We start from the raw sequence: 26,095 nt of genomic DNA, 5'->3' as shown, positions 1-26,095 counted from the left end.
AGCCCAGAGCCTAGGAGGTAAAAAGGCAGTTTTCCACTTATGTCTACCTTTATGCTCATTTTTTTAGTTGAAATTGACTCAAAATGACACAAAGCATCATGTGGGTAACTATCCCAAACAAGTTTCCTATAGTTTCTGTTTTATCTGACTCTTTGCCCTGCCTTTCCCTGGGAGGCCAGTTAGTGCTACTTCTGCCTTTAAAGTCCCTTGGTTTGACTCTAGACTCAACTGAATTTTCATTGTGAGCGAAATGACTGTTATGCCATTTGTAAGCACTTTTGGATGTTTCTGTTTGAAATCTTCTATGTGGTTGTTAGCTATTATTAAAACATCATACGGTCATGTACTATTGCTTAATTAAATAGGAGCTATGGTATATTCTCCCACATGTCCCTCTTATTTTCATATGTATAATGATGTACCCACTCTCTTCAAAAGTGCAGTATGTTGCCTTCATATTGTAAAGTAGTTGTGAGGGTGTGATTATACACCTGTTAAAATCATTGTTAAATAGATCAAGAATTTTCCCATTATTATTTATACCTAGAAATGAAGACTAAAAAACATTGTTGGATAAAAATACATATCGGACATTCTCCTGAAAAGGATGCAATGAAAAGTTGTTAAGATTGTTAGCTAGTAAGTATTCATGGAGTGCCGAGTAGGCACATAGGACCTTATGGCCCTGAAGAGATTCATATCAGGTTATTATAGCCACTACCCTTTTGTCTTTATTTGACAAAAGTGTATCACAATTTCAACATTCCAAACCTACCTGAAACATGGGAAGGAATTCTTATTGCTGATTTATAGACATTAACTTTATCAGTGTGACAGTTGGGCAGACATCAAGGAGTCCTTACTAGTGTTGCTAGCACTGGTTTCATAGCTTCAAAAACCTTGGCTGCATATTTTACTTTTTAGTGCCTTTTTATAGGATTCTCTTTCATGAATCAAAATAAGCTAAATAAACATGATAAAAATTTTAGACTCCTGTAAAACACCATTAACAATTTGAAAATGAGAAATTAAAATTATTCCAAGAAGTATTTTAGTTTTAGTAATTTGAATATGAAAAAAATGTTATGGGATAGTTTAAAATTTTAATTTTAGTACAGTTAAGTTGGATGATGCTACATTTCATATTTCCTAGCTCTGTACTTTATAATACTTTTTCAGCACATTAAAACTTATGCAGTGAAACTGAATAATGGCAATGTTTTTATACCCTTTTATAGCCATTTCTTTTCCATAACCTCCCCCTGTTTCCTGTTAGCTAAACTATAAGCAGCTTTCTGTTAATTTATGAAAATGATTGTTGAGATGGCACATTATCACTGCTGTGGATGGCCCTTTCAGCATGTTAGAAGCAAAGGTCCAAGCAACATAAAACACATCAAAATTCATTAATGTGGTATTGATTATTTTTTGGATAATTAATTTTATTGCAGACCCTTGAAAGAGATAATGAGCTGCAAAGGAAGAAGGTAAAAGAAAATGAAGAAAAGTTCCTTAATCTTCAAAATAAGCATGAGAAAGCACGAGGAACTTGGGAAAAACATGTAGGTTTATTAAACTAAGTATTACAGTGCTGAACAGATTTTGAAATAGTTATAATCATTTTAAATAACTACTAACTACTTATATTGCAAAAATAATGCAAGAACCAAATCAGATACTCTGGGTGTTCTTAGACATATTTTGTTTCAGAAATGCTCTTGAAAAGCTAAATTACAATGAAATTCTGGCTAATGTTGTTGAGTTTGGAAAGCTAAGAATTCATTGTCCACACAAACACATATAAATGTACATTCACAAAGCCTGTATGGCCTTCTATAGTGCAGGAGGCAGAAATCTCCTTACTTTTTCCATTAAACCATTGAGTAGTAGATATTATAACAAATAGTTTGAATAGCTAGCAGATGCTGTTACTGGCAACTAAGCTATTCAGTTCTCCCTTAGCTATGATGCAGTGTATGATGGATTGCCATGTTTAGAGGGTGTGTATGGTATCTGAATTTCATATGTTTTACCATCTTATCATAAGACTTTGCTGTTTTCCTAAACTGCATCTCAGATTTTTTGCTCTTAATTTTAATTTCAGTGAAGTACATAATAAAATAATGATGTAAAGCCATGTAAATTAAAGTTGTAAAATATGAAGGTTCATTTTGAAGATCGGTAGACCCCAAAATTAGCTTTACTTTTTAAATATCTATTTAAATTGTTCTCTTTATTAAGGATTAATATAATAAAACGTACTGCTTCTAAGCATACAGAAAAAATATTTTTGGAAAGTAAATAGACTTTATTTCAGACTATTAGTGTTACAGACATGAATCCTTTCTCTTGTTTTTTTTTTTAATTTATCTGTATACCAGCTTGGCAGTATTTTTCCTGGTTATTTTTTCTTTTTTGTATTTGATCTATTTTAGGATAGGAACCATATCTTATTTACCTCTGCATCTTCATGAGCATGTCCATTGAAAATAGTGGGGCTTGACAGATATTCTTAAAATTTGGTACAATTAGTTCTTTTTTTAGCTTTTTAATTCAGTTGCAGCATCATAGTTTTCAGTAATAATTGGATGTGATTATAATTAATTTAAAGGATGTTATTTGCCAATTAACTATTGCATTAGAATAAAAAGGAGATGGTTGGTTCATACCTTTTTTGTAAGTTACATTGTTAATCTTTTCTAAATTCACTTTAAAAAATAGTAGCATTACACTTAGTAAAGTTTAGTTTTTAATGTCAAGCAACATACATAGTTTACTTCCATTTCTGTTGATCATAGTTAATGCATATTCAGAGAAATAAACAGAAAATAGTATTAAGTAAGAGACCATAGAAGGGAAGCTATAATAGAGAAAGAGAATATGGTACTAAACATTCCACCTGCATAAAAATGTCAACTGAGTTTAAAAAAAATTAATATTCATATCTATTCATGGTATCCCACATACAGAAATTGTAAGAAATCAGTTTTATCCTATAGTTTCTAGCTTCAACAACAATTAAGCCCACTCCCTCAGCATTTCAGTACTAAATAGAAAATAGTTTAGTAAGGCAAAGCTTGTTCATGGCTGTAAGCAAATGTTTTGGAGTGGGAGATAGGCTCTATATTCTTTATTTCCGTTTTGATCCACATGTGGTTTCTCACTAATTCTAAGATGATGACTGAGAATCTAGGAATGCCTAAAAAAAATTGTGAAGGTACAGGTAAAATGTTTTAGAAAATATATGAGTAAATAAAGTCATGCTTTATGTCATTGATGCTCTATACGATCAGTTCTACTTTTCGTCAAGTAATCAGTTGACAAAAAAATTAAATCAAATTCTATAAAAAGAAAATTGAATTATGTATAGAATATTCTTGAGCACTTGAAAGAGTTGTGTTATGTGTACCACTTTGTATTTTGGCTAGGTATTTGGCTAGTGAACCTGGATTTTAGGTCATGCAAGCATAAAGCCCAAAGTGGGAAAATAGTTCCCTTTTTAGAATGAAGTCAACTACACAATCTTTAAATCCACCTGAGTCTATGAATCTTGAACTAAATTAAGAAATGAGAGGCAGAGATACAGACAGGGAGAGATTCAGGAAGAGAAAGAAACAGAGAAAAGAGAGATGAGGAAAGAATAAAACACAAATTTAAATGACAGCAAACATAAAGAGCACTGCCCTCTGTGCGCTGTGAAAGAAAAGTTGTAGGTTCATTGTCTCTACCTTCATAGAGTTTATATTTTAAAAGGGGGATGAGACACATACGCAGATAACTAATGTACATTATGTGCTGTGAGTTTGCAAAGTGTTCAGTTCAAAAGAGAAGCTCATTACTGATAAGGTAAGTGATGTCAACCTTGAATTATTTCAAGCTTTTTTTTTTTTTGCCAGAAGGGACTTTCTTGTGGGTAGTATTTTACTTCTTGCAGAACTGGTGTTCTCGAGAGAACTTTATGAATTTTCGTGACCAGTGTGAACAGATGTTGGCTATAGTTGTTAAGTTCAACTAGACTTCCACCAAACACATAGTACTTCTCAGCTAGCTTACTGGAGTAAATTAATTTAAATGCAATTTGAAATAAGCACTGCAAAATTTTAGAAATAAATGGAGTAAAGCATGTGCAAATAAACTTTTATACTTTTTGATTTACTACATTTTGCAAAAATTCTTTTTCATATTCCTTAGAAGTTGTTTTATTTTTGATCATTTTCCAAAATGTCATGGTGTCATCAATATTTTTAAATGTTAACTCAAGTGCAGTAGATATTTCTTACTTTCAGATAAAACTTAAATTGTCTTATTTACTTGTTATGATTTTATTATAGGAGAAAAAACTCATTGAAGAAATAGATGAGATTAAAAATGAGTTGATGTCAGTTAAAGAAGCTCATCTTAAATTACAAGAAAGCTATAATGAATTATCTTCTCAGAAGAATGTATTTTTTGAGCAAGATAATAAGCTTCAGGTAAAACTTAGGTATTTTAGTGGGTATAAATATGCAAAAAATTAAAGCCATTATTGAAGATTTCCCCCTACTTTAGCTATATTGTATATACTGTAACTTTTTAAAATGTGTGTCCATTTTTTATAGCCTTTAATATTTGATCACGAATAGCTAAAATAATTAGAGCAGTAACTGGTCTTCTGCCATTAGGTTTCCAATGAATTAATAACTTTTTATGGATTTCACCAATTTTTTTAATCATTAAAAAAACCCTCAATTCATACTCAGTCATGAAATTTCTGCCCGTTTTCATTGTTTAATTTGATTTATTGCTACCGAAAAGCAGAGCAAAATTCCAAAACATCACATAAATACATAATTGTTAAATGTTAATAAAATTGCTGGTGTTTTCCTTTGTTTTTCATTTGAAGATGATTAATATTATTTTAAAAATTATCACAGAATTTGACATCACCATTGCTCGATGAGTTTTATAATTATTAGAAAGTCATTATAGTTATTTAAGAATTGTTTTGTCCATTCAAAATGTGTTCAGTTGAGAAAAAGAACAGGTTTGTTCCACTAAGGGAAAGTAATAATCAGTTATGAAATTGTTGGAAGTATCTAATTATTCATTCAGCAAACAGGATCCATTATGTATAAATTGTTAATATAATGCCTACTACTATGCACAAGTCACAGTGCTAGGAATACATCAGGAAGGGATGAGAAAAGTCGGTTTAGTTAAGCAAATTCAATTGAATATAAAGTAACCTTTGGGGAAAGAGGACCTATAAGAATAATAAGTGGATAAGAGCACTTAAGTACTTACCTATGTTAATACACTGGTCAGTGGTGTTCTTGTGCCTCAACTAGAAAGCAGGAATCATGGGGTCTTAAGTAGATATAAATGTATAACACGTTGATTTTCTTTCTATTGTGACTGGGACAAGGAAAGATGGGAGAACATTAGTGTAGGGAAAAAAGCCAGCTGGAGCTATTGAGTGATATGGAAATGGAGGTTGGGGACAGAAAGGGGTGATGGGCAAAGGAAAAGATGTACCTTCCACTACTGCCGCTATACAGAAATGGGTTAAGTAAAACTGATAGTTGCTGCTGATAATACAAGCAGCCAGGGCTTTTAAAAAGCAGAACCACAAATGAATAAAGCAAGCCAGATAGAACGAAGACTATAAACCACTGTGGTAAACATTCATATTGGAAGTGTTCTGCAGTTTTGGGAACCAAAGCACTGAATGACATAGCCTAAAAAGGCCTTAGACTCTGGAAAATAAAGTGTCTATAATGTTAGAGTTAGTTAAATAAGGATTGATAATAATTTAAGTTAGTTAGAAGAACTAAAATTCTTTATTCTGATAATAAACAGATTAATCAACAAGCATTTATTAAGTGCCTACTATGTGCCAGGCACTAGGGATATAGAGACAGAAACAAAACAGTCCCTGTCCATAAGGAATATGAGCATATATAAGTATATGCAAAATATAAACAAAACAAATATGTTAATTTTGGGAGGGGATCAGGAAAGGTCTCATGATGTAGGAAGTGCTATTTGAGGTGAGCTTGGAAGGAAACTAGAGATTATATGGTAGGGGAGCTGAGGAGGGAGGGCATTCTAGGTTGTGGTGGATAGCCTGAATAAGCTGGGTAGCATATGATGTGTCTGGCATGAGGAAGACTAAGGGGGTCAGTTTGGCTAGACAGTAGAGTGTGTGATGAAAACTAATGTAAACTGAAGTTGGAAAGATAGGTTGGAGCCCAACAGTAGAATTTATATTTGGTCCTAGAGATAGTAGGGAACCACTGGAATTTGTTGACCAGGGAAATGGCATGGTCAGAACCATGCTTTAGGAAAATGTCTTTGGCAGTTGTGCGGAGAATGAAATGAGATAGTGGAGAGACTTGGCAGAGAGGTCAAGTAGAAGACTATTGTAAGGGTCTAGGGGTCTAGGGGAGAAGCCAGTAGATCTTGAACTAAGGTGTTGGCCACATGAGAGCAGAGAAAGAGGGATAGATACAAGAGATGCTACGGAGGTAACTGATTGATTCTGCACAGTAAGGGAGAGTGAGGAATCAGGGTCATGCTCATCAGTTTTTCAGGTAACACAGAGGTGAGAGGGATGGTAAACACAGTGGATGGTAAACACAGTGGATCTACTCTTTGGTCTGAAACAGTGAGCTGAGTCTGGTAGCATGAAATTAATTAAGAGGTAAAGTTCCTGACTGTGGTTCAAAAAAATCTACTTCAGGGGCAGGTAGGTGGCGCAGTGGATAGAGCGTCTGCCCTGAAGTCAGGAGGACCTGAGTTCAAATCCGGCCTCAGACCAAACACTTGACACTTACTAGCTGTGTGACCTAGGCAAGTCACTTAACCCCAATTGCCTAAAAAAAAAAAATCTACTTCACAAGATAGGGGAAGCATGGTTAGGCAACAGTTTATACGAAAAAGATCTAGGGTATTTAAGGGATGAAAAACTCAAAATGTGCCAACAGTGCAAAATGTCAACCCAGAAAACCAATGTGAGCTTAGGCTGCATTAAGAGAGGCATAGTGTTGTCCAGATCATAGATGATACTTCCACTATGCTTTACTCTCACCAGATCACATCTAGAATAGTGTGCTTTGTTTGGGGTGCCTCATTTTGCAAAGGTTATTGGCAAGCTGGAGCCATCCAGATAGGGGGACCAGTATGATGAAGTCTCTTAAAACCATGCCATATCTTCATATCAATTAAAAGGTAGCTCAGCCTAGAGAAGACTCTGGAACCAGGGAAATGATTGTCTTCAAGGGTTTGAAAACGTTATGTGGAAGAAGAATTAGATTTCCTTTAGTGAGCCTCAGAGGGGAGAACTGAGGGTTGTAGACGATAGTTACAAAGAGGAAGATTTGGGCTCAGAATCTAAAGAAAAACTTCCTAACAATTAGGGCCATCTACAAATGAATATATCATCTTTGGGGGTACCTGTTCTGGGTGCTGTGAAGGAGAGTCCGGTAGAGGTTCAGCTTTGATTAGGTGACCTTTGAGGTCTCTTCCAGTTCTTAGAGACTGTGATTTTTTGTGAATTATTTGGTCATGTAAATGATTACTCCTACTTTGTTTTGTAAGTCATTTTTACATGATTTTCATAAAGTTGGGCTTCTTAAAATATTTACTTCTTAAGTTATCATTGCCAAATCATTATTATTCATGAAGATCACAAAACTTGAAAGTGGCTGATTGCAAGTAATTCTAGCATGAATGTCTCTTTGCTTATAGAAAGAAATGTAGAATAGTACATGTGACCAAATAATTGGGCAATTATTTTAATCTTTTGAGAATTGGCAGTCATAAAATTATTACTAAGATGCTAATATTCAAACAATACAATATAATGCCTAGCCCTTAACATACTAGTTAGTAGTTAGGTGAAATATAGAACTAATTTGCCCATTTGAATACCCTGTGATGACCATAGTAAGTGTACCAACTTTCGTCAAAAACATTTGTCCTTTGAAAGATTAAAGAAAAGAAAGACAAATGTGAACTACTAATTTGAAATCCCACTTCGTTCAGTTAAGTCTAGTCTCATAGTAAAATAAATATACTATATGTTCTTATAATTTTTTTTAAATTTCAAACCATTTTTTCTATTTTATATCAGAATGGTAAAGAATGGAATCCTCAGCAAGAAATAACTGCAATAAATACCATGAATTTTTGTTCAAACATTGAATATACACTAATAGGAAAAAATAACCAAGACCAAGAGAGAAATTCAGAAGGTAATAATATTATTGAACTAATAGTTTCATATTTGCATGCTGAGATCACTCTTTTACTTCTGGGGAGACAACAAAGAACTATAAACTATGGTTCCTTCCCTCAACACTCTTACATTCCAGTTGGGAAGATAAAGTGTTTGAACTAAAAGTTACAAGGTAGACAGTCAATAATAGAAGACCAAATGAGGTGTTTAGAGCTGAAGTACTATATATATAGAAGTTCAGATAAGGAATCACTAATTTTAGACAGGGCTAATCAAGGAAGCTTCATAGAGATGGCAGAATATGAGATGGGCTCTGATGGATGGGTGAGATTTAAATAGTTGGAGAGGAAGACAAAAGGCCCTATTAAAGAGGGAAACAGTCTGAACAAAGGCATGGAGATTGGAAAATAGGTTGTATGTTTGGGGAGTTTAATGAATAAGCCAACTGGGCTGGATAAGAGGATTTATGTAGGGGAGTAGCCAAATGTCATGCTATAAAGATAAATTTGGGTCAGATTGCAGAAGGTCAAGCTGGGCATTCAGACTTTATTCCGAAGCTAGTGGGGAACCACTAAAGATTTTTGAGCACTGTTTTATAAAAACCAATTTGGCAGTGATTTACAGTATGCATTGTGGAAGAGAGAAATCAGAGGCAAGGAAACTAGTTATTAGACCTTTACAATAAGGGTATGACAGGATGAGCTCCTGAAACAAAGTAGTAGTAGTAGTAGTAGTAGTAGTAGTAGTAGTAGTAGTAGTAGTAGTAGTAGCAGCAGCAGCGGCAGCAGTAGAAGAAGAAAAAAAGAAAAGAAGAAGAAGAAAGCAAGAGATCTATGTGAGAAACATTTTGAAGAACTCATAGGTTTTGTGGTTGATGGCATCATTTCATTTAGCCTAAGTTCTTAGAGCAGATAGTAGTAGAAGCCAAAAGCCGTTCAATTAGAGAAATTTAAAAACAAAACAAAACAACACATGACAACTTTAGGTACTGATGTTTTTCTGAATGGTAAATCCAAGACTCATAATTTGTAATCTGTGCTTAGTTGAGCAAAAATGAGCAGATTTATCATTGATTCCTCTGATTTTAGATATTTTTACTCAATTTGTGCAAACCAACTAGTTTTATGTGATGAAACCATTCCTAATGTTTGAAAGATTAAGATAGTAAAAAAATGGAAATTTCTGATCTCAAGAAGGCATTTGACAACTTTGAACTATGCACAGTCCTAGGTTTGAAAAACCTGGCTAGTGCTGGAGATTAGAGTAAAACCCATCAAACAAATTAGCCTTTTAGTAATCAGTTAATGCCTAGAATTGTACTGTACACATGAAAAGAAATAATGGTCTAGAGAAGTCAATCTTATGTATTAATTAAATAATTTAATTACTTCTTTTAATATAAGGTTACATATGAGTACTTTTCTCAACCAAAACTGTTTCTGTAATTATGCTTACAAGTCAGTTTGAGTAGCATTAAATATCTTTACCTTGTTCATTTCTGGTTTTTTTTCTTTAGCATGTTGTGTCTCTTATATAGATTACAGAATTAAAGATAGAAGGAACCTCAGAAGTTGTCTAGTCCAACCCCTACATTTTTTGGATGGGGAAACTGAGGCCCAGGGAAGTCCTATAGTAATAACTGAAGTTTTATATACTGTCTTAAAATTTGCAAAACATTTTGCATTTATTATCTTACTAAAGCCTCATGACCAGTTACTCTAGGTATTATTGTCCATTTTTTGCATGTGAAGAAACTGCCATTCTCTATTTAGATAATGTCAATAAATTTAAAATCATTTTTTGTATTTAAATGACATTGATATAATTACGTTTGAGTTCTACTGATTAGTGAAATAGCATCTAAAACTAAATTTGACAAAAAACAAAACAAAACAAAAAAACAAAACCAGGCATTCTTTTATTGACTTCTGTTTTGTATATTCTCTTTATGGCAGAATTACAGTTTTTGGAAAACAATGAGAAAAAAATTCATCTTACTAAAGAAAGAAAAACTGAAGAACTCTCTGAAGAAAAACTAGTTAAAAGCTCCCAAAGCAAAGCTTTCAGTCCAGATAAAGATTTACTGTGTCAAGGGCAGACCTGGCGAGCAGGCACTGCTGACTTGAGAAATGCAGAAGCCACACAAACAAAAGACAAAATGTGCTTAGAAAGAGGTTTTGGTTGTGTGGAATTTCAGACACTGAATGATCCTTACTCGATAGAAATATCAGTGGAAACAGGGAGGAGTCTTCAAGACAGAACTCAAGAGTTCAATCTCCACAGTGCAAATGTGGCTTCAGAAACTGGTCATAGCAAGCCTGTCCAGGAAAAACTTCCAGATACCAATCATGACATGAGTAATGTACAGTGTGGTAAAGATGTTTCTGGGATTGAAACATCCAAACAAGTATCCAGAATGAGTCTTGGCACTGAAGAAAACTCTGTAAATGAAGAAATTCCAAATAATGGCCTCAAAGAAGCTGAATTGAATCCGTCCCTAATTGCCAAAGATAATTCTATTGCGTGTCTGATGGACAGCTCAAGGAATTCCAGTTATTGTGTCTCAGATTATAAAGAGTATAAATCAAATGAAACACATCTATTGTATAAAAGAGACTGTGATGGTCCACAACATAAGCAAACTTGTTCTTATGCTCAAGAGACATGTGATACATTGGGGGAAATGGACCTAAGTAGTACCTGTGGTACAACAATTAATAACCCAAATTCACTTGCTGCCTTAAATGATAATAGGAAAGTGTATTGTGAAAGCCCCAAAAAATCCTTTAATATGATGCCTGTCTCAGGAAAAGCCACCCCAAGTCTGAGGGAAATAGTTTGTTGGAAAAACTTGAATGAAATACAGAGCCATCAACCCAAACAGGATGATCCTAAGCAGGTAGAAGGTGATGAAAATGTGACCATTTGTCGTTTTCAAGTTAACTCTCACAATATAGATGTTTCACAGGCCAAAGATGTGGAAAGTACTGTTCAAAAGGTTACTACCAGGAAAACCACCACAGGCACCGTAAGTCTTTCCAGCAAAGAGAGTCAAGTGAATGATACTCAGATGAGTGAAGCTAAGGACAAATCCATAGCAAAAAACGACCTCTTCCTTGTTAGTCATGTTAAGGCACAGCAGCAGACACTGTTAAACAGTACAAGAGAGAAAACAGACTCATTAAGTAACACAGATTCAGAAAGAAAATATAGTGAAGGACAGCTGGAAGAATCATGCTCGTTTCACATAAAGCCATCTGGAGATTTAGTAAACAGAAGTGGAAGGTCAGCCTTTGATCTTTCAACTTCAGATAAAGAAACTGAGAAAACTCCAGTATACTTAAATTTTTTAGACCCTTGTCCTTGGCCAAAAGTAAATCAAGTTGAAAGTCAAACAATGAACACTTTGGCTTCCAAGGTGCCTTTGTTGCTAAAAGAGAAACTGGTGGATTCATCAGAAAATAAAAAGATTCCTTCAAAGACACTTTGTCAAAATCTTGGCCTGGATGCTGTCATGAGGGAAATAAGAATGGGTAAGAGGAAAAATTATTTGACTTAGAATTATGGTTATGTTGCAGATCTTTTGGTCTGCTTTTTCTAAGAAAGATCGTTTCAATTAATTTATGAAACTTGGGATATTTTTCCTTAAGCTTAATTAAAAGGTAGAGAAAGTTACATTTACATGAAGACTTATCTTTTTCCTTTAGCAGCAAACCTGGACCAACACCATCAGCTTGGAAAAGGAAGTAAAATTGCATTTAGAAAATTTTAGTAAATAATTTCTCTCTAAAAAGAAAAATGGGCAAGATAAAAATTATAATGAAGTCGCTCTTTTTAAAAAAAGGCAAAGTCCTTCATTGAAATATATGTGTAACCTCATCCTATTTTTTTTTTAGAGTTAAAGGACGGGGAAACTATGAGTGTAGAAGACTGTACATAATATAAGACTTCTTTGACATCTTGTTAAGTTTTGCTGAACTGTTTTTTCCCTTTTTTTTCTTCTTTCTTATAAGGGATGGCTCTCTGTGAGGTGGGAAAGGAGAGATACATTGGGAAATATGGGTGATGTAAAAACAAAAGATATCAATAAGCCTGTTTTTAAAAAAAACAAACACTGTGCAAATTTGTGAGAAAAGAGAGAAACCTACTAAATGTGATATTTCTTTATACTTAGCAAAAGGTAGTGAGAGGCTAAAAGACAGAGACATTGAAATATAAAGGGGGAGCGATATAAAATAAACATTTCACACCTTAGGGGCCTGAGGCTTGTTCTATTGTATATGAAAAGGCTGTTGAGACAACGAACTTGCATTCAAGTTCAAATGAATACATTCATACCTTTGCCTCTCATCTACAAAATGCTCCAGGAGTCTGGGAAGGGTTAGCTCACCATAAGCTAAGAAAGTCCCTGGCTGAGGAAACTAACACTGAACCAGGAAAGGCTGTCCAAGGGGAGAGCCTAGACCTACTCCACCTTCTGCTGGGTGACTAGCCTCAGTGCTGAGCCTCTGAGGGACTCTAAGAGGAGCATCTTCTGTTCATCCTAGGCTAAGGATTGAGTGTTGGCCTACGTGAAAAAAGAGTTGCTTTTGAGATGAAAAGAACACTGTAACATTGCAGCTGAAGAGAGCTCAGTACCAGCCAACTGAGGCAAACCCAGGGAACCTAGCAAACCGGCTCAAGCAGCAGATTCACTATGTCCTGTAAGAGAAGAGCTCAGGAGCAAGATGTGGGCTTGGTCCAGTCTGGCAGCAGCTTAGAGACCAAGTGATCTGCCAGGCTCAGCCCTGCAGTGTTTTAACCTGTCCACATGAGACACCAGACCCTACAGGGAAGCAACAGCCATACTAGGAACTTCAAGAGGGCTCTCTGGAGAATGAAAGGACATCAGGGCTGTGCAGGCATTGCTGGGTCAATTCCTAGACTTCAGGAAGATAACACCTTGGCAGCTCAGTGGAGAATGGAGGGTAATGGCAGGAGGAGGAAAGGGAAAGACTGGAGGCAGGGAAACCTATTGAAAGACTGTTGGTAATCATCTCGGTGGGAGGTGATGAGAGCCTTACTGGGAGCTCCCAACAAGTCTGCCCCCTTGTCATTTTACTTTACGTATAAAATCCACTATTTCATATTTAAAACCCTTAACAGCCTCAACCTTTTCTACCTTCTGAGACTTCTAGTTTACTTCTCTCCATGTATACAACAATACAGCTACACTGGTCTGCTTGCCTGTCCTCACACACAGCACTCCATCTCCAAGCTGCATGCCTAGAATGCCCTTCCTTCTCACCTCTACCTTCTGGCTTCCTTTAACTCAGCTCAGATCTCACCTTCTACAGGAGGCCTTTCCTTCGCCAGTGGTTATCTACCATTTATTCTTGTGCAGGTCTTGCATTGACAAAATTGTTCACATGATATCCCCCCCTGTAGAACGTGAGTTCCTTGTAGGCAGGGACCGTGTTTGTGTTCTCACCTTTCTTTGTATCCCCATTGCTTAGCACAGTGGCTGACACTCAGCTTCTTCAGAAAGAAGAAAATTCAGGCTCGGGGTCAGGAAAGATTGCCTACCGAGGAGAGCTGCTCCGGAGGGGGATGGGCAGCCTCAGGAGGGCCAAGGCACCTCTCCTTGGAGCTCTTTAAGTTCAACAATCACTTGCTGAATCTGTATGGGTTGGACTAGATGTCCAGCTAGAGCCCTTCCGACTCTCAAATTCTGTGATCCATTGTATGATGCTAAAATTATAATTTGAAAAGTTATAGATTTTTAAATGATAAACTTTTGAAATACAGCTTATGAAAACAATACATTGTTTATTATGTTATGAACAATGGATGTTTTATAAATATTCATGATAATTATGCTATAGTTCTAAATATCACATAATCATGAGGAAAATCCTCTTTATTTTTTCCTTGGTAATCTCACGCTAGAGTTTAGCAGGATTAGCTCCTGAGTGAATTGTACCATTTTGGCAAAATGCATTTATCTAGTTAAGGGAGTGTCGATTCTAAAAATGGTTCTCTGATGCTTTCAGGCTGAAAGGATATGGACTTCTTGTTTGTTGGTTTTTTTTTTAGGCAGTTGGGGTTAAGTGACTTGCCCAGGGTCACACAGCTAGTAAGTGTCAAGTGTCTGGTCTGAGACTGGATTTGACCTCAGGTCCTCCTGACCTGAGGGCTGGTGCTGTATCCACTGCACCACCTAGCTGCCCCTTTTCTAAAGGAGACTGTAAAATTGAAAAGAAAAATAGTTTTTCTATTTAAATTATATGGTTTCATCAACATAATTTATATTCAGGCATATCATAGCTAATGCCAAGTCACATTAACATGCATTGGTTAAACACCTACTATGTGCCGGGCACTGTGCTTTGCATGTATTAATGTCATTCATTGGTTTTGGCAAAGCACAGTGTTGGGTGAGACAATGTTACATGGAAGAGATATGAAGTTAAGTATTCAGTTCTTATTTTACACAATTAATTGGCTAAGTGACTGTGGGACAGCATGATATTATTCTAGGGGTCATTTATCATGTATTTTAATGGACCAGTTACATTCATCTAAAAATGCTGATTTTTGCATGGTTTATCCCATATTACATGGGGGAGAATAACGGCTCATATTTATATAGCACTTTACAGTCTGAAAATCACTTTCCTCACAACATGCCTATAAGGTAGCTAGCACAAGGAGTTTTATTCCTATTTTACAGATGAGGTAGTAGGTTAAAGAAATAAAGTGAATTGCCTGAAGTCATATAGCTAAGAAGTGAGTGCCTGGATTGGAATCCAGGTACTAGAGTCCTGACCCCCATTTTCTCAACAGGAAAAGTAGAAACTACTATTGAAAATAAAGTTTGCCAAAACAAACTCAATATTTGTTTTTTCAGAGTAGGGTTATTTCTAAACAGTAATTATTAATTTGGATTATTTCATGAATTTGGAATTTGTGAAAACTGGGACAGGAGCTGAGCCAAACTGTACCTTCCTTACAAATTCTTCATAATTCACATTAAGTTTTAAATAGATTAAGGTGAGAATGTTTAAACTATTGTTGAGAATCACTTTTCAAAATACCTTCATTTTTTAAAAAACATTTACCTAATGGTATCACATCAATAAGCTAATTATAAAATATTTGTATCTGTTCATTAAAACCTAAGGACCTTTTCTAGACAGTGGATTGTTTACTGTCTTTTTTCAGTACTTCCGGGATTTGTGGTTCCAGTGGTATGTTCAAACACTATCATTTCCAATCAGCCTTACTAGACTGTATTTATTAATTGCTGTATGTGCTCCAAATTAATAGGACTGCATATCTTTAAACATGTTCTATATGAAAATTTCAACTGTCCACTAATTCTATTTGCCTTCTCCCTGGTTAGTTTGAATTAGTGTATATTCAAAAACCAAAAATACCCCCTGATGTTAGAGTTTGCTTGTGTAGGCAAGGAAGTGATCCATAGAAGTAAAGATAACATTTTTATGTGTTACATTGTTTCAGAAGATATCACCTTAATTTTATTTCAGTTGTATTTATTGGTATTATTTGTGATAGCCTCTATATCTTTAAATTGTTAATGGATAGTAATCAGCAGGTTTTAGAAAGGCCTAGTCTTGAACATCTTTCTCTCTGCTTGTCTTCCTAAATGAAATGCCATAGTAGAAGATCAAAGTATAGGAAAACAGTAAAGTATTCATAGCAAAAATAAAATAGAAATCTGATTATTTTTTTAAAGCATATGATCAGAGATAAACCAGAAGTTCAGTCACTAAAATGAGTGTCTAGAGAATAAAATGCAGTTGTCATTTCCTTTTTGTCAATCAGATACTACCAGCATTAACAGAGAGGCTGACACTTGGACTAATTCAAGTATCCAGCCAAGTCCCAAGAGAGATCCCAGGGAAGAGTGGAATGCGATTGCAAAGACTTTTTATGATTCTCCTTTTCCCACAGAACATGTGAGTCAATTAAAAATATGGCCAAACAGACCTTAGTGAGCTAATTCCACAGATATGTGTAGAACTGTACGCATCTGGATGCTTTAAGACCTAACTGATCTCCAAAATAATATCAAGAGGGCAACGTGGCACCATTTTTCACAATTAAGGTTGATAGAAAACACCAGGAAAAAGTCACAGTATATAAATCAAACAGATGTTATCCAGCCTGGTTTTTTTGGAAGGAGAGTGTGAGGTGGTGGTGCATTGTGTACTTCTGGAAAAATTGTCGCCAAAATTTGGGAATAATGCCATATTTTCTTATTCTGTGTTTGTGATACTTTATAAGAATTGTTTATTGAAAAATAATCACATCAGAAATTTTTAGTTTTAATAATGGTTTCAATATAGATGTTTTCCTTGTGAACTCAGTTTGTCTTTTTAAAACATGTTTAATATAGTAAATGTATAAATTGATTTAAAATAGATACTCCAATAAGAACAGGGAACACTGTGTGTGAAAATGCCAAATACTTTACATGCCCTTCTATGCTATATATGTATTGGAACCAAAGTGTCCAAAAAGAGATTATATCACTCCCTAGAGTCCATTTGTCAGCTGAGAGGTAACTAACCATAGCTGACAGCTCATTTGGTTAGATCAATAAAGTGGGCAAAACTTTCAAAAGGAAAAATCTTTGGTTTGTAGTCTAAAAAGAGACACTTATGGGCACTACAAATGGCTTTTTTTTTTAATAACAGGATTAGGAAAGACTGCTTACAAAAACAATAGTGACAGATTTGGAAGCCTTTGAATGTTTTAAATCTACATTAAGTAACTTTTTTTTTAACATACAAAATGAGTGATCAGCAGCTTTAGAACAAATGTTTTGTCATCTTTTCTTAAAAAAAGTACTCAATGTGATGTAATAATTCTTCCTCTTTTTGCCACCCTTACTCCCCAAATTCTATTGTATTTACCACAAAATCAAGTTGTATTAGTCTTCTCCTTTTCAGCTATTTTTAACTAAAAAGGGTAGTTTCAGTACTCTTCAGTGTAACCCTGCTACTTTCTGCATCACTCTACTGCTTTCTGAATAAGAGCTAGGCAAGGAATTTTTTTTTTTAAATCACATATTGATGATAGAGTGGTAGGAAATCTGAGTCCTAGTTTCATCTGATATTACTTTAAATAAGTCAAAGAACTTAATCCAGAAGGAAATTTGATGTTAAATCTAACCCCCCTACCTCCAAATAGATAAATGTATAAACCATCCAAGATCATATTTTTACATATATGTGTGTGTGTGTGTGTGTGTGTATATATATATATATATATATATATATATATATATATATATATATATATATATATATATATGGATTACACACTTCTTTATCTTCCTTACATTTGAACTAAACTTTCTCCATTTAATTCTTGTTTTTCCCCTATTTCCCCTCATATTTATAGAATATTTATAACATTTGCTTAGTGCTTTCACAGCAACCCTATGGACTAGGTATAACAAATATACCCCTTTTTACTGATTTGAGAATTTCCCAGAAGGAAAATGCTCTTGGGGTTGCTAGAGTCATCTCTCTTATTACAGGACCAGTGCCATCTGCAGAGTTCAAAGTAGTAATCAAAGGTAAAGTGTAAGTTTGTTGCACCATATTGTAGCTGTCTATTGTCATTCCTTCTTGCCAGTAGACAGAAGGCCATTCCTTCTTGGCCTTGGAACTACCCTGCTTTGGACCAGGAACTTGGTGCTGTTGAGGAGGTTTGGTCCAAGAGCTCTTCTCGTTCCACTGCTATCCCCCTGCTGCTATCCCTAGGGCCAAATGCCTTTTCCTCTGGGAATTCCTTCACTGCTGCTATTTCCTATCCACTGCTACCCTGTCTGAGGCTGAGAGGTTCCCTGCAGACTATGTGGACCCAAGCCTCACTCTCTGTGAAGAGTTTCTCTCACACCTCTTGCCCACATCCTAGCTTGGCTTTGGTTCTTTGATCTCTCTGCCATGTCTGTCTGTTGCTTTTGACAGGGCAAATCAAGGGTTTGGCCCAGGTTTATAATCATCCTAAGTGGACTGATCATAATTCAATAACCATCGAGATGGACCAGAGCATCATATGCAAGTCACACTGGAGATGTTCACACCCCATATAGGCAGAGACCTTCAAAGCTGGAACAAAGAACTCCTCCTTCTTGCTAAGTTGACTGTCTGCTCCTAGTCATGTCCCCTATGTGCAGTGAGGAACAATGAGAGGTAAAGAGTGGTTTGTTCACAGTCCCGTGGCTAGGCAGTATCAACGCTGAAAGTCACAAAGAAGCCTCCGGCTCCTCAGGCCAGTGATTTGTCTACTATAGCACACAGGGTCTTGTGGCTCATGTATATAAACAATCATATTTAACCTGTGTCCAGATTTGATCCATAAGACATTTCTGGATACACTTGTTCATATCCAGTTCTCTCTCTTTCCATCTGCTTTACCTATATGTATGTTCTCCATGCTATATAAACTTCCCTTCACTGGGAGGCAGCCAGGCAGCAGAGTGGATAGGGTGCTGAGTGAGGAGTCAGGAGGCCTGCATCAACCTCAGACGTTTCCTAGCTGTGTGACCCGGGCAAATCATTGAAGCTCTCTCAGCCTCAGTCTCCTCTTCTGTCAAGTGGGGACAATAATACCACCCACCCCTCAGGGTTGTCGTGAGGATCAGATGGGACACTTGTAACACACTTAGCATGTCTGGCACAAACAGGGGCTTAGTAGATGTTTGTTTTCTTCCTTGACTCTACTGAGTTTTGTCATGATTTTGACAGACACTGCTCTAAGTTATCAGGGTTGTTTTCATTTTATTTCACCATTCCAAAGTAACCTTTGCCCAATTTAGTGTCACTTGCCAACTTAATGAACACATTTTAAATTTCTTCGTTCTAGTCTTACCTGTTTTTTGGACTTATCTTAAATGATGGTAATATTATTAAATATGAAGAGCTCATAACACTTAACCATTAGCAATCACTCTTTGGTTGTGATCTCAGACAGTTGCGCAGCATTTAACAGTAATATGGCCTGACATTTTTCCGTTTTGTTGATGAACGTGTGGAACAAACTGAAAAGCCATCCTGAACCATTTATTTCCTTCCCTTTGTCCCTATTTACAGGACAAATTAAAGTTGTTGAACCAGTGAGTTAGTAAGATTAATTCCAGCAGACATAATTGGCTAATTAGCTTAAACTACTGTTGATTGTTCTCTAATAACATGTTCTTTTTGGTGGATTTTCCTAGTATCTTTTTGCATGACAGAAGGTTTTTGACTAGTGTATAAGTTTATATTTGTAAATGCCATATTTTCAATTCATTTTCACAACCATCTGATCTTTAAAACAACCCTGGGAGACTGTTAAGAGTGGTTGTATTTCCCCATATCAATAGACAATATACAGAAGGTACCCTGTAGTAATTAAATCAGTGGCAGACTAAGCACCAGAACCCATATTCTTTTCCTTGTATCACTAAGATAGACTTGACAGTTGATGTTTTCCAGGCTTCAGGTACTTCTCTTGACCTTCCAAATATTCCTCAGTCAGTGTATCTATAGCAATATTCACTGATTTCTTAAGGACACTAAGAGGGATGTCACTAGGACTTGATGATTTGAACATATCCATCTTTTCTCAGTATTATACTCTTTGATTCACATGAGTTGGGTTTCCATTTATTCCCATTACAAATGATATTCATTCCAAATAATTCCAAATAATCTGAAAAAGCTGAACTTTTTCATAAATGAAATTTTTTTTAAAAAATCATGCACATTAAGAAAGGCTCAGCTTTTTCTTTATCTTGCTCTAAGTTTTCTGATCTGTTTGTCATAGGGACAATTTCCTTTGTCCCATTCTTTTGTTTTAGATAACTTAAGAAATGTTTTTCTGTTATATTTTGTTTCCCACATGTTACATATGCTTTTTTACTTAATTGTGGAAAAAGCTGAGATATGGGCTAGGTTAGTTATGTACAGTTTAGGTATAGTTAGGTAGATTCAGAGTTGTTGAATGGCTGGATCCTAAGAATAGTTGTTAATGGTTCCATGGCTGCGCTGACCCCAATGGAATGCCCAAGATCTCTGCTCTTAACTGTGTGCTACTTAATAGTTTTGTCAGTGATCTGGATAAAAGCATAGATGATATGCATATCAAATACATAGATGACACTAAGCTAAGAGGATGACTAAGTCCTGGACGACAGAGTCGGGATTCAAAAATACCTTTGTAGTATAAAACATTGGGCTGAATCTAATAAGATGGAACTAGATAGAGATATGAGTTGGGCTGAAAATCCATGTCAAAAGTACAAGATGGAGAAGGCCCACCCAGACAGCAGTTTGTAACTTGTATGGAAGAAGCATGAATCCAAGGTTCTGCTATAATGCTTATTTTGAAAATGTGAATTTGTCCCAACGTGATTGATGTATTAGGGAACGATTGGAACATATTGTAAATTTTGTGTTTGCTTATGAACATCCTTGAAACAGCAAAACACAGAAGAAAACTGTACCATTTCATAATAAAACATAAGCTAAAGCCCTTCCGATGCCCACTTTCAAAAGCAAACTTCAGGTCCTTTTCAAAGTAAAGCATCATATTCATTATCTATCTGATGGAGCAGGAGCTGTGGGCTAAGGAAAACTGGCTTGCTTCTCCCCTTGCCTCATTCTCTGTAATGGCAGAGGCCCAAAAGTGACTTTACTTTGCCACCTTAGGCCCTGTGGGAACCAGGGTGGAGGCTGAGTGGCCACCTGAGGCTACAGACTATTTATTGTAGTTTTTAAAGTATTTTTAATAACCATTTAACATGTATGAAACCATGCTGTTTTTATTTGGTGCCTATGTTTTTATAATGTGTCAGTGATGAAGTTTTGAGTGTTGTGCTTCTAACCCCCTTTTTCTCCATTTGCCTCATGGTTTTTATTGTCATTTTGCATAGCCTGGTGATATGTCTCATAGGAGAATTGACTTCAAATACAATTTATTTGTAGGTGTGCTAGCCATTCCTTCTAACAGGAGTGTAAGGTCCTTTGAAGGTAAGGACTGTGCTATTTTTCATCTTTGTATTTCCAGAACCTTGTGTGGTACCTTATGCATAGTAGGCATCTAATAAATGTTGAATCATACCAAGTAGAGAATCATCACCCTAGTAGTGAAGGTAATATAGACTTCTTTTCATTTCTCTGGGAATTGGGAAGAGCCATGGCTGGAAATTCATGGCTTTAGCCCTCCATGCTTCCTTTCCTTATGGTTGTAGGCCAGTAAAAAAAGGTCACTTATTAACAGGTGAGTGTGTATTCAACAAATAATCTTGCTCAGGGGCAAGCAGGAGGACATTTGGCTAAGGATCAATGGAGGAAAAAGAGTAATTCTGTACTGAGCAATGATAGGGAAGACTCTGATTATCCAGAAATCTGCTATTGATTCCCAAACCAAATAAACTCTTGACCTTCTCTGATAATTTCCTTTTTCCTGAAGGCTGAGGAAGTGATGAAGGAAACTGTTATTCTGGCCATGGTTCCAAGCAACTACTTGCTAAAGGAATGCTAGGAACCTTAGGAAGATGTGATTTTTATCATACCAGTTGCTCTCTTCTGGAGGCTTTCTAGCTTATTGATACTTTTTCCTAAACAGAGTACCCAGAATAGAATGTATTCATTTAAGAGCATGCTCCAGATGTGGTTTTGACCAGGGTGGGGTACTGTGGGATTATCCCCTCCCGATTCCTAGAAACTCTGCTTCTGTGACAGCAGCCCAGGACCCCACTAGCTTTGCTGGCTGCCACAGCACGTGGCTGTTGACTCATAATGGGGGTCAACTAAGACCTCTGGATCTTCATCAGAAGAACTGATACCTAGTCACCTTGTACTTGCTAAGTTGATTTTTTTTTTAAAACTCAAGTGTAAGGTTATATATTTATTCCTATTGAATGTTACCTCCTTAGAGATTCAAGTCAGTGCTCTAGGCTGCTGAGATCTTCTTGGATCTTGCCATCTGCTGGTGTTACCTGTACCCCTAGTTTTTTAGCCCACCTACAAATTTGATAAGTGTGTCATTTGTAATTTTATCCAACTTATTGGCAAAAATGTTAAAACTGCTCAGGGCTAAGTACAGATAACTGGGGCATGGAGGTCTCTCAAGCCAAGCTGTCATCGAGCTACTGATGATCACTGGGTCTGACCTTTCAACCAGTTCTGAATCCATCTAATTATACTATCATCTTCTCCACATCTCTCCACACTTCTCACAAGAATGATACGCAGACTTTAGCAAATACTTAGCCAAACTCCAGGAAAATTATGTTGACAGAATGAATATCCCTGACAAGTTAGCCACCAAGTCTAAGTTCAGTAACTCAAAAAAAAGAGATGAGGTTGTCTGGCTTGATCTGTTCTTAATGAAGTCGTGCAGGGTTCTTTGTAATCACTGCTTCCTTGACTAGATCTTTACCAACCATCTCTTTAATGATCTGTTCTAAAATTCTCCCAGAAATCAAATGCACTGCTCTGAGTTTGCAGTCTGTTCACTTCCCTTAGTAAAAAATCAGGGCACTTCTCATTCTGCAGTGTCTCCCACTCTCCACGACCTTCAGACTATCACCAGCAGTGGCTCAGCATTACATTTTCCAGTCTTTCATCCTATCAAATTTCAGTGATGTGCCTATAAGATCAAATTTATTTCCTGAATTTGGCCCAGATTTGGAAGATACCAGGCAAATTCTTCCAACATTTGTTAAGTAAATTCCAAACCTGCCAGGATCTTTCATTCTTGTATTTTAAGCCCTGGTCCTGAAATCCAAACCCCATCTCTTGGCTGTAAAGGGATAGAAAGCTTTCACAAATAAAATTAGAATTACACAAATGTAAAGACTCTAAGGATGTAGAGAATTTATTAAATGCTAGGGAATGTCCTAGGGGATGAGAATACAAATACAAGAATGAAACACCCCTTACTCAAGTTTACACTGTTATACCACATTCTACATACTGCCAGAATGAGTGAGGTTTGGGTATGTGGGGAGATCATTATTGACCATAACAGGACCATAACTAGAATCTTTCCAAGACCTTAAGATTCAATGGGTATTTCAACATAAGCTGCCAGAGTTTTGAAGAGTGAGGTTCATTTCTATGCTAGGATGAAACACTGAGGCAGGACTTTGTGGGCAACACCAACTTACCCTCTCTCTCAGCACCTGGTCAAGGGATCTGCACACATTAGGCAATTAATGTTTGTGCACTGGAATTCCTACAAGAAAATTTACTATCTGAACCAGTATTTAATCTGCTCAATGCAGGAAACAAGGGAACTCTTGCTATTTTGAGGCAAGCTAAAATGAAACAATGTCCAAATGATAAATTAACTTAAATGATCATTTATCAAGATTTTAGAACTAGACGGGAATAAATTTAAGTAGAAGCTATAGCTCCTCATTTCAATTTAATTCAGTAAACATCAAGTGCTGACTGAGAGCCTACTGAGCAAGGCACTGTGCTAGATGCTGAGAAGACAAATACACAAAAAGTTAGCATTATAATGAAATGGAGAAACCCATTCCCCAACAAATATAAGAATAAAATAAAGATGCTTTCCCCCGCCCAGTGTTGAGTTTTAGAAATGCTAGTATTAGTGGTTAAGACCAGAGAAATAAAAAGGCTTAAAAACAGGCAAAGAAGAGATAAAAAGATATTTTGTGGTTTACTTAGAAAATCCCAGAGAATCAGCAAATGGAGACAATAGTGCCAGTAAAGCAGGAAGATAGAAAACGAGCCCACAAGTCAAGAGCATTTCTATCCAGCAGGGAAAAGGAAGTGGGTTTTCTCAATGCTCCCAGCTGCTAGTCTTTCCCTGTGAGGTTACCTTGCATCTACTTTTCATATATCCTATATATACCTAATTAGACACTTATTTCCCCTACCAGAACACAAACTCCTAGAGGGCAGGGACTGTTTTTATCTCTGCATCTCCATGAATAAGGCCAAAGGTTAAGACTGGAAAGAATGAGTCAGGTGTGAATTTCCTTGAGAACGCATGAACAGAGTAAAGGCCAAAATATCAGCAGCAAGGATCTGGGCCTGATAATAATTAGCTGGAAAGGCCTTCAAGGAAAGTTGTCTGAGTTACAGTTGCTGAGAGGAACAAGGATTATGTTTGCTTTCTCTTAGCCTATCGGTAAACATGAGAAAAAAAGAAACCAGCTCCTGAGTGACCAGACAAGGAGGGCAACAGGGAGTGACTTAAGGGTGGGAAGGGAAGTTAGGTAAAAATGGATTGGAAGGGGAGAGGAGCAAAGAGCCTAGGAGCAGATGGCACAAAACTCTGGGGAGAGGTAGCAAAGAATCAGGCTTTCATTGCCAGTGTAGTCAAAGAAGTGCCTTATTTTGCAGACCAGAAATTTGTGGCCCAAAGAGAGGAAGGTATAGAGGTAGCAAGTATATGAATTGTGATGTGAATCTACAATCTAGGTACTATAACTTTAGGAAGTCTGTTGTTCTTGCCCTAGTGACCCTTTGGTCCAAGGAACTTAAATGACTCAGAATGAGATACAGAATCATCCAGATCAGATTGCTGACTAGAGAAATACACAGACAGGCCCCAGATGTTAAGTGACTTGCTCTGGCTTAGTGAATGGCAGAGATAGGGGCCAGGAGGCTTGGGTTCTGACTATAAATCCATTTCACTTTAAGATGTGCTCTTAACTCTTCTGTGAAACATTTTGGAGGTAACAGCAAGGTTCAAGGCTGACTCTGACAGCACGCACTCACTGGTAGAGAGCCTCCTGCCTCTTCAGAGCAAAAGAGAGAGATGAGAGCTATGCAAGGGGATAAATCCTTACAGTTCTGGTTGTACAGGTTTAAAAAAACCCCACCAAATTATTTAAATAGCTGTACTGGGTGGGGGGAGGTGAACCTTTAAGTTAAATAACTCCATGTATATTATATTTAAGTCACAATATTGAAATGTGACCCAATGTGGCATCCTGGAAATTTGCCAATTTCCACCTCCCTCGCTGCTTTTCCTGTTCCTTCAACAATAGCATTCACTCTGCAAGAGGAAACCTGAAGGAAAAAGCAGTTTCATGTTGTTCTTGACTTCTGCTAGTATTTAACCTTTAATATTTCCCTGGCTTGGACAAAGTATAAGAAAAAATAGACATTTCTTGTGGGAAGGGAAGGGAGTAGAAAACAAGTAGATTTTTATCTTCACTAATTTAAGTCTCTTCTCCCTTTTTAATATCCGCTTGTCTTTTTTAGAACTCTTCTGAAGAACTATTAGCTATTCCTTAAAATGCACTAAGATTTCTAAGTTAGGTATGGTTCTAAGGATCATGTGTCCAGGCAGGCAGAGGCAATGCCAGATTTCTGTGCTGCAGCTGCCTTCGCCCTGATGCTGTTTCTTTCTAACTGTACATTGTCATGATGAATGAAGTACAACAGTGTAGCTTCCAAATGACAGCTGGTGTGTTCTTTTCTAGGACAAACCACAACTCTTGAATGCTGGCCTGCCACCGCAAACTGATTTTACTGACTGTTCCCTTGGTGAGGAAGAGGATGACTGGCAATTCCAAGACATTTTAATAAAAAACCAAATTAGTGAAATAGAAAAGTATCGAAATTTGGAAAAGCCTGAAGAACCCAGAAAAAGAAAATCTGAAGAGATGTTAGAACAAGTAGTTGAAGAATAGTTAATGGATGTTCTTTACAATGTAACTAGACTGCTGTATTTTGACCTAAGTAGGATATAATTAATATTCACTTTATCCAATTCGAAAAACATCCTCACTTTGCGACTTCTGCTGATACGAAGAAGCCGCTTTACTCCAGTCAAGCATCTAACACTTCCTTACAACGAGCAACCTTCCTTTTTGGCAACCTTTCGTTCAAA

The 26,095-nt window shown here is 36.5% G+C and overlaps 1 protein-coding gene across 1 annotated transcript in view; it reads left to right on the top strand.

Moving 5' to 3' along the window:
• The window catches only part of CCDC73 (coiled-coil domain containing 73), a 143,539-nt gene extending 117,644 nt beyond the window's left edge, over nt 1-25,895 (top strand). Inside the window, exons 14-19 of the mRNA XM_078148873.1 lie at nt 1,452-1,562; nt 4,332-4,472; nt 8,114-8,234; nt 10,174-11,751; nt 16,046-16,179; nt 25,686-25,895. Of these exons, the coding sequence (XP_078004999.1) occupies nt 1,452-1,562; nt 4,332-4,472; nt 8,114-8,234; nt 10,174-11,751; nt 16,046-16,179; nt 25,686-25,895 (2,295 nt within the window). The remainder of the gene's footprint in view (nt 1-1,451; nt 1,563-4,331; nt 4,473-8,113; nt 8,235-10,173; nt 11,752-16,045; nt 16,180-25,685) is intronic.
• The last annotated feature ends 200 nt before the right edge of the window (nt 25,896-26,095 follow it).

The sequence above is a fragment of the Phascolarctos cinereus genome, unplaced genomic scaffold, assembly GCF_003287225.1.
Source record: "Phascolarctos cinereus isolate Bilbo 61053 unplaced genomic scaffold, phaCin_HiC Scaffold_9;HRSCAF=440, whole genome shotgun sequence".
Lineage (NCBI taxonomy): Eukaryota > Metazoa > Chordata > Mammalia > Diprotodontia > Phascolarctidae > Phascolarctos > Phascolarctos cinereus.
The sequence above is the reverse complement of the archived record's forward strand: the minus strand, read 5'-3'. Positions and strand labels throughout refer to the sequence as shown.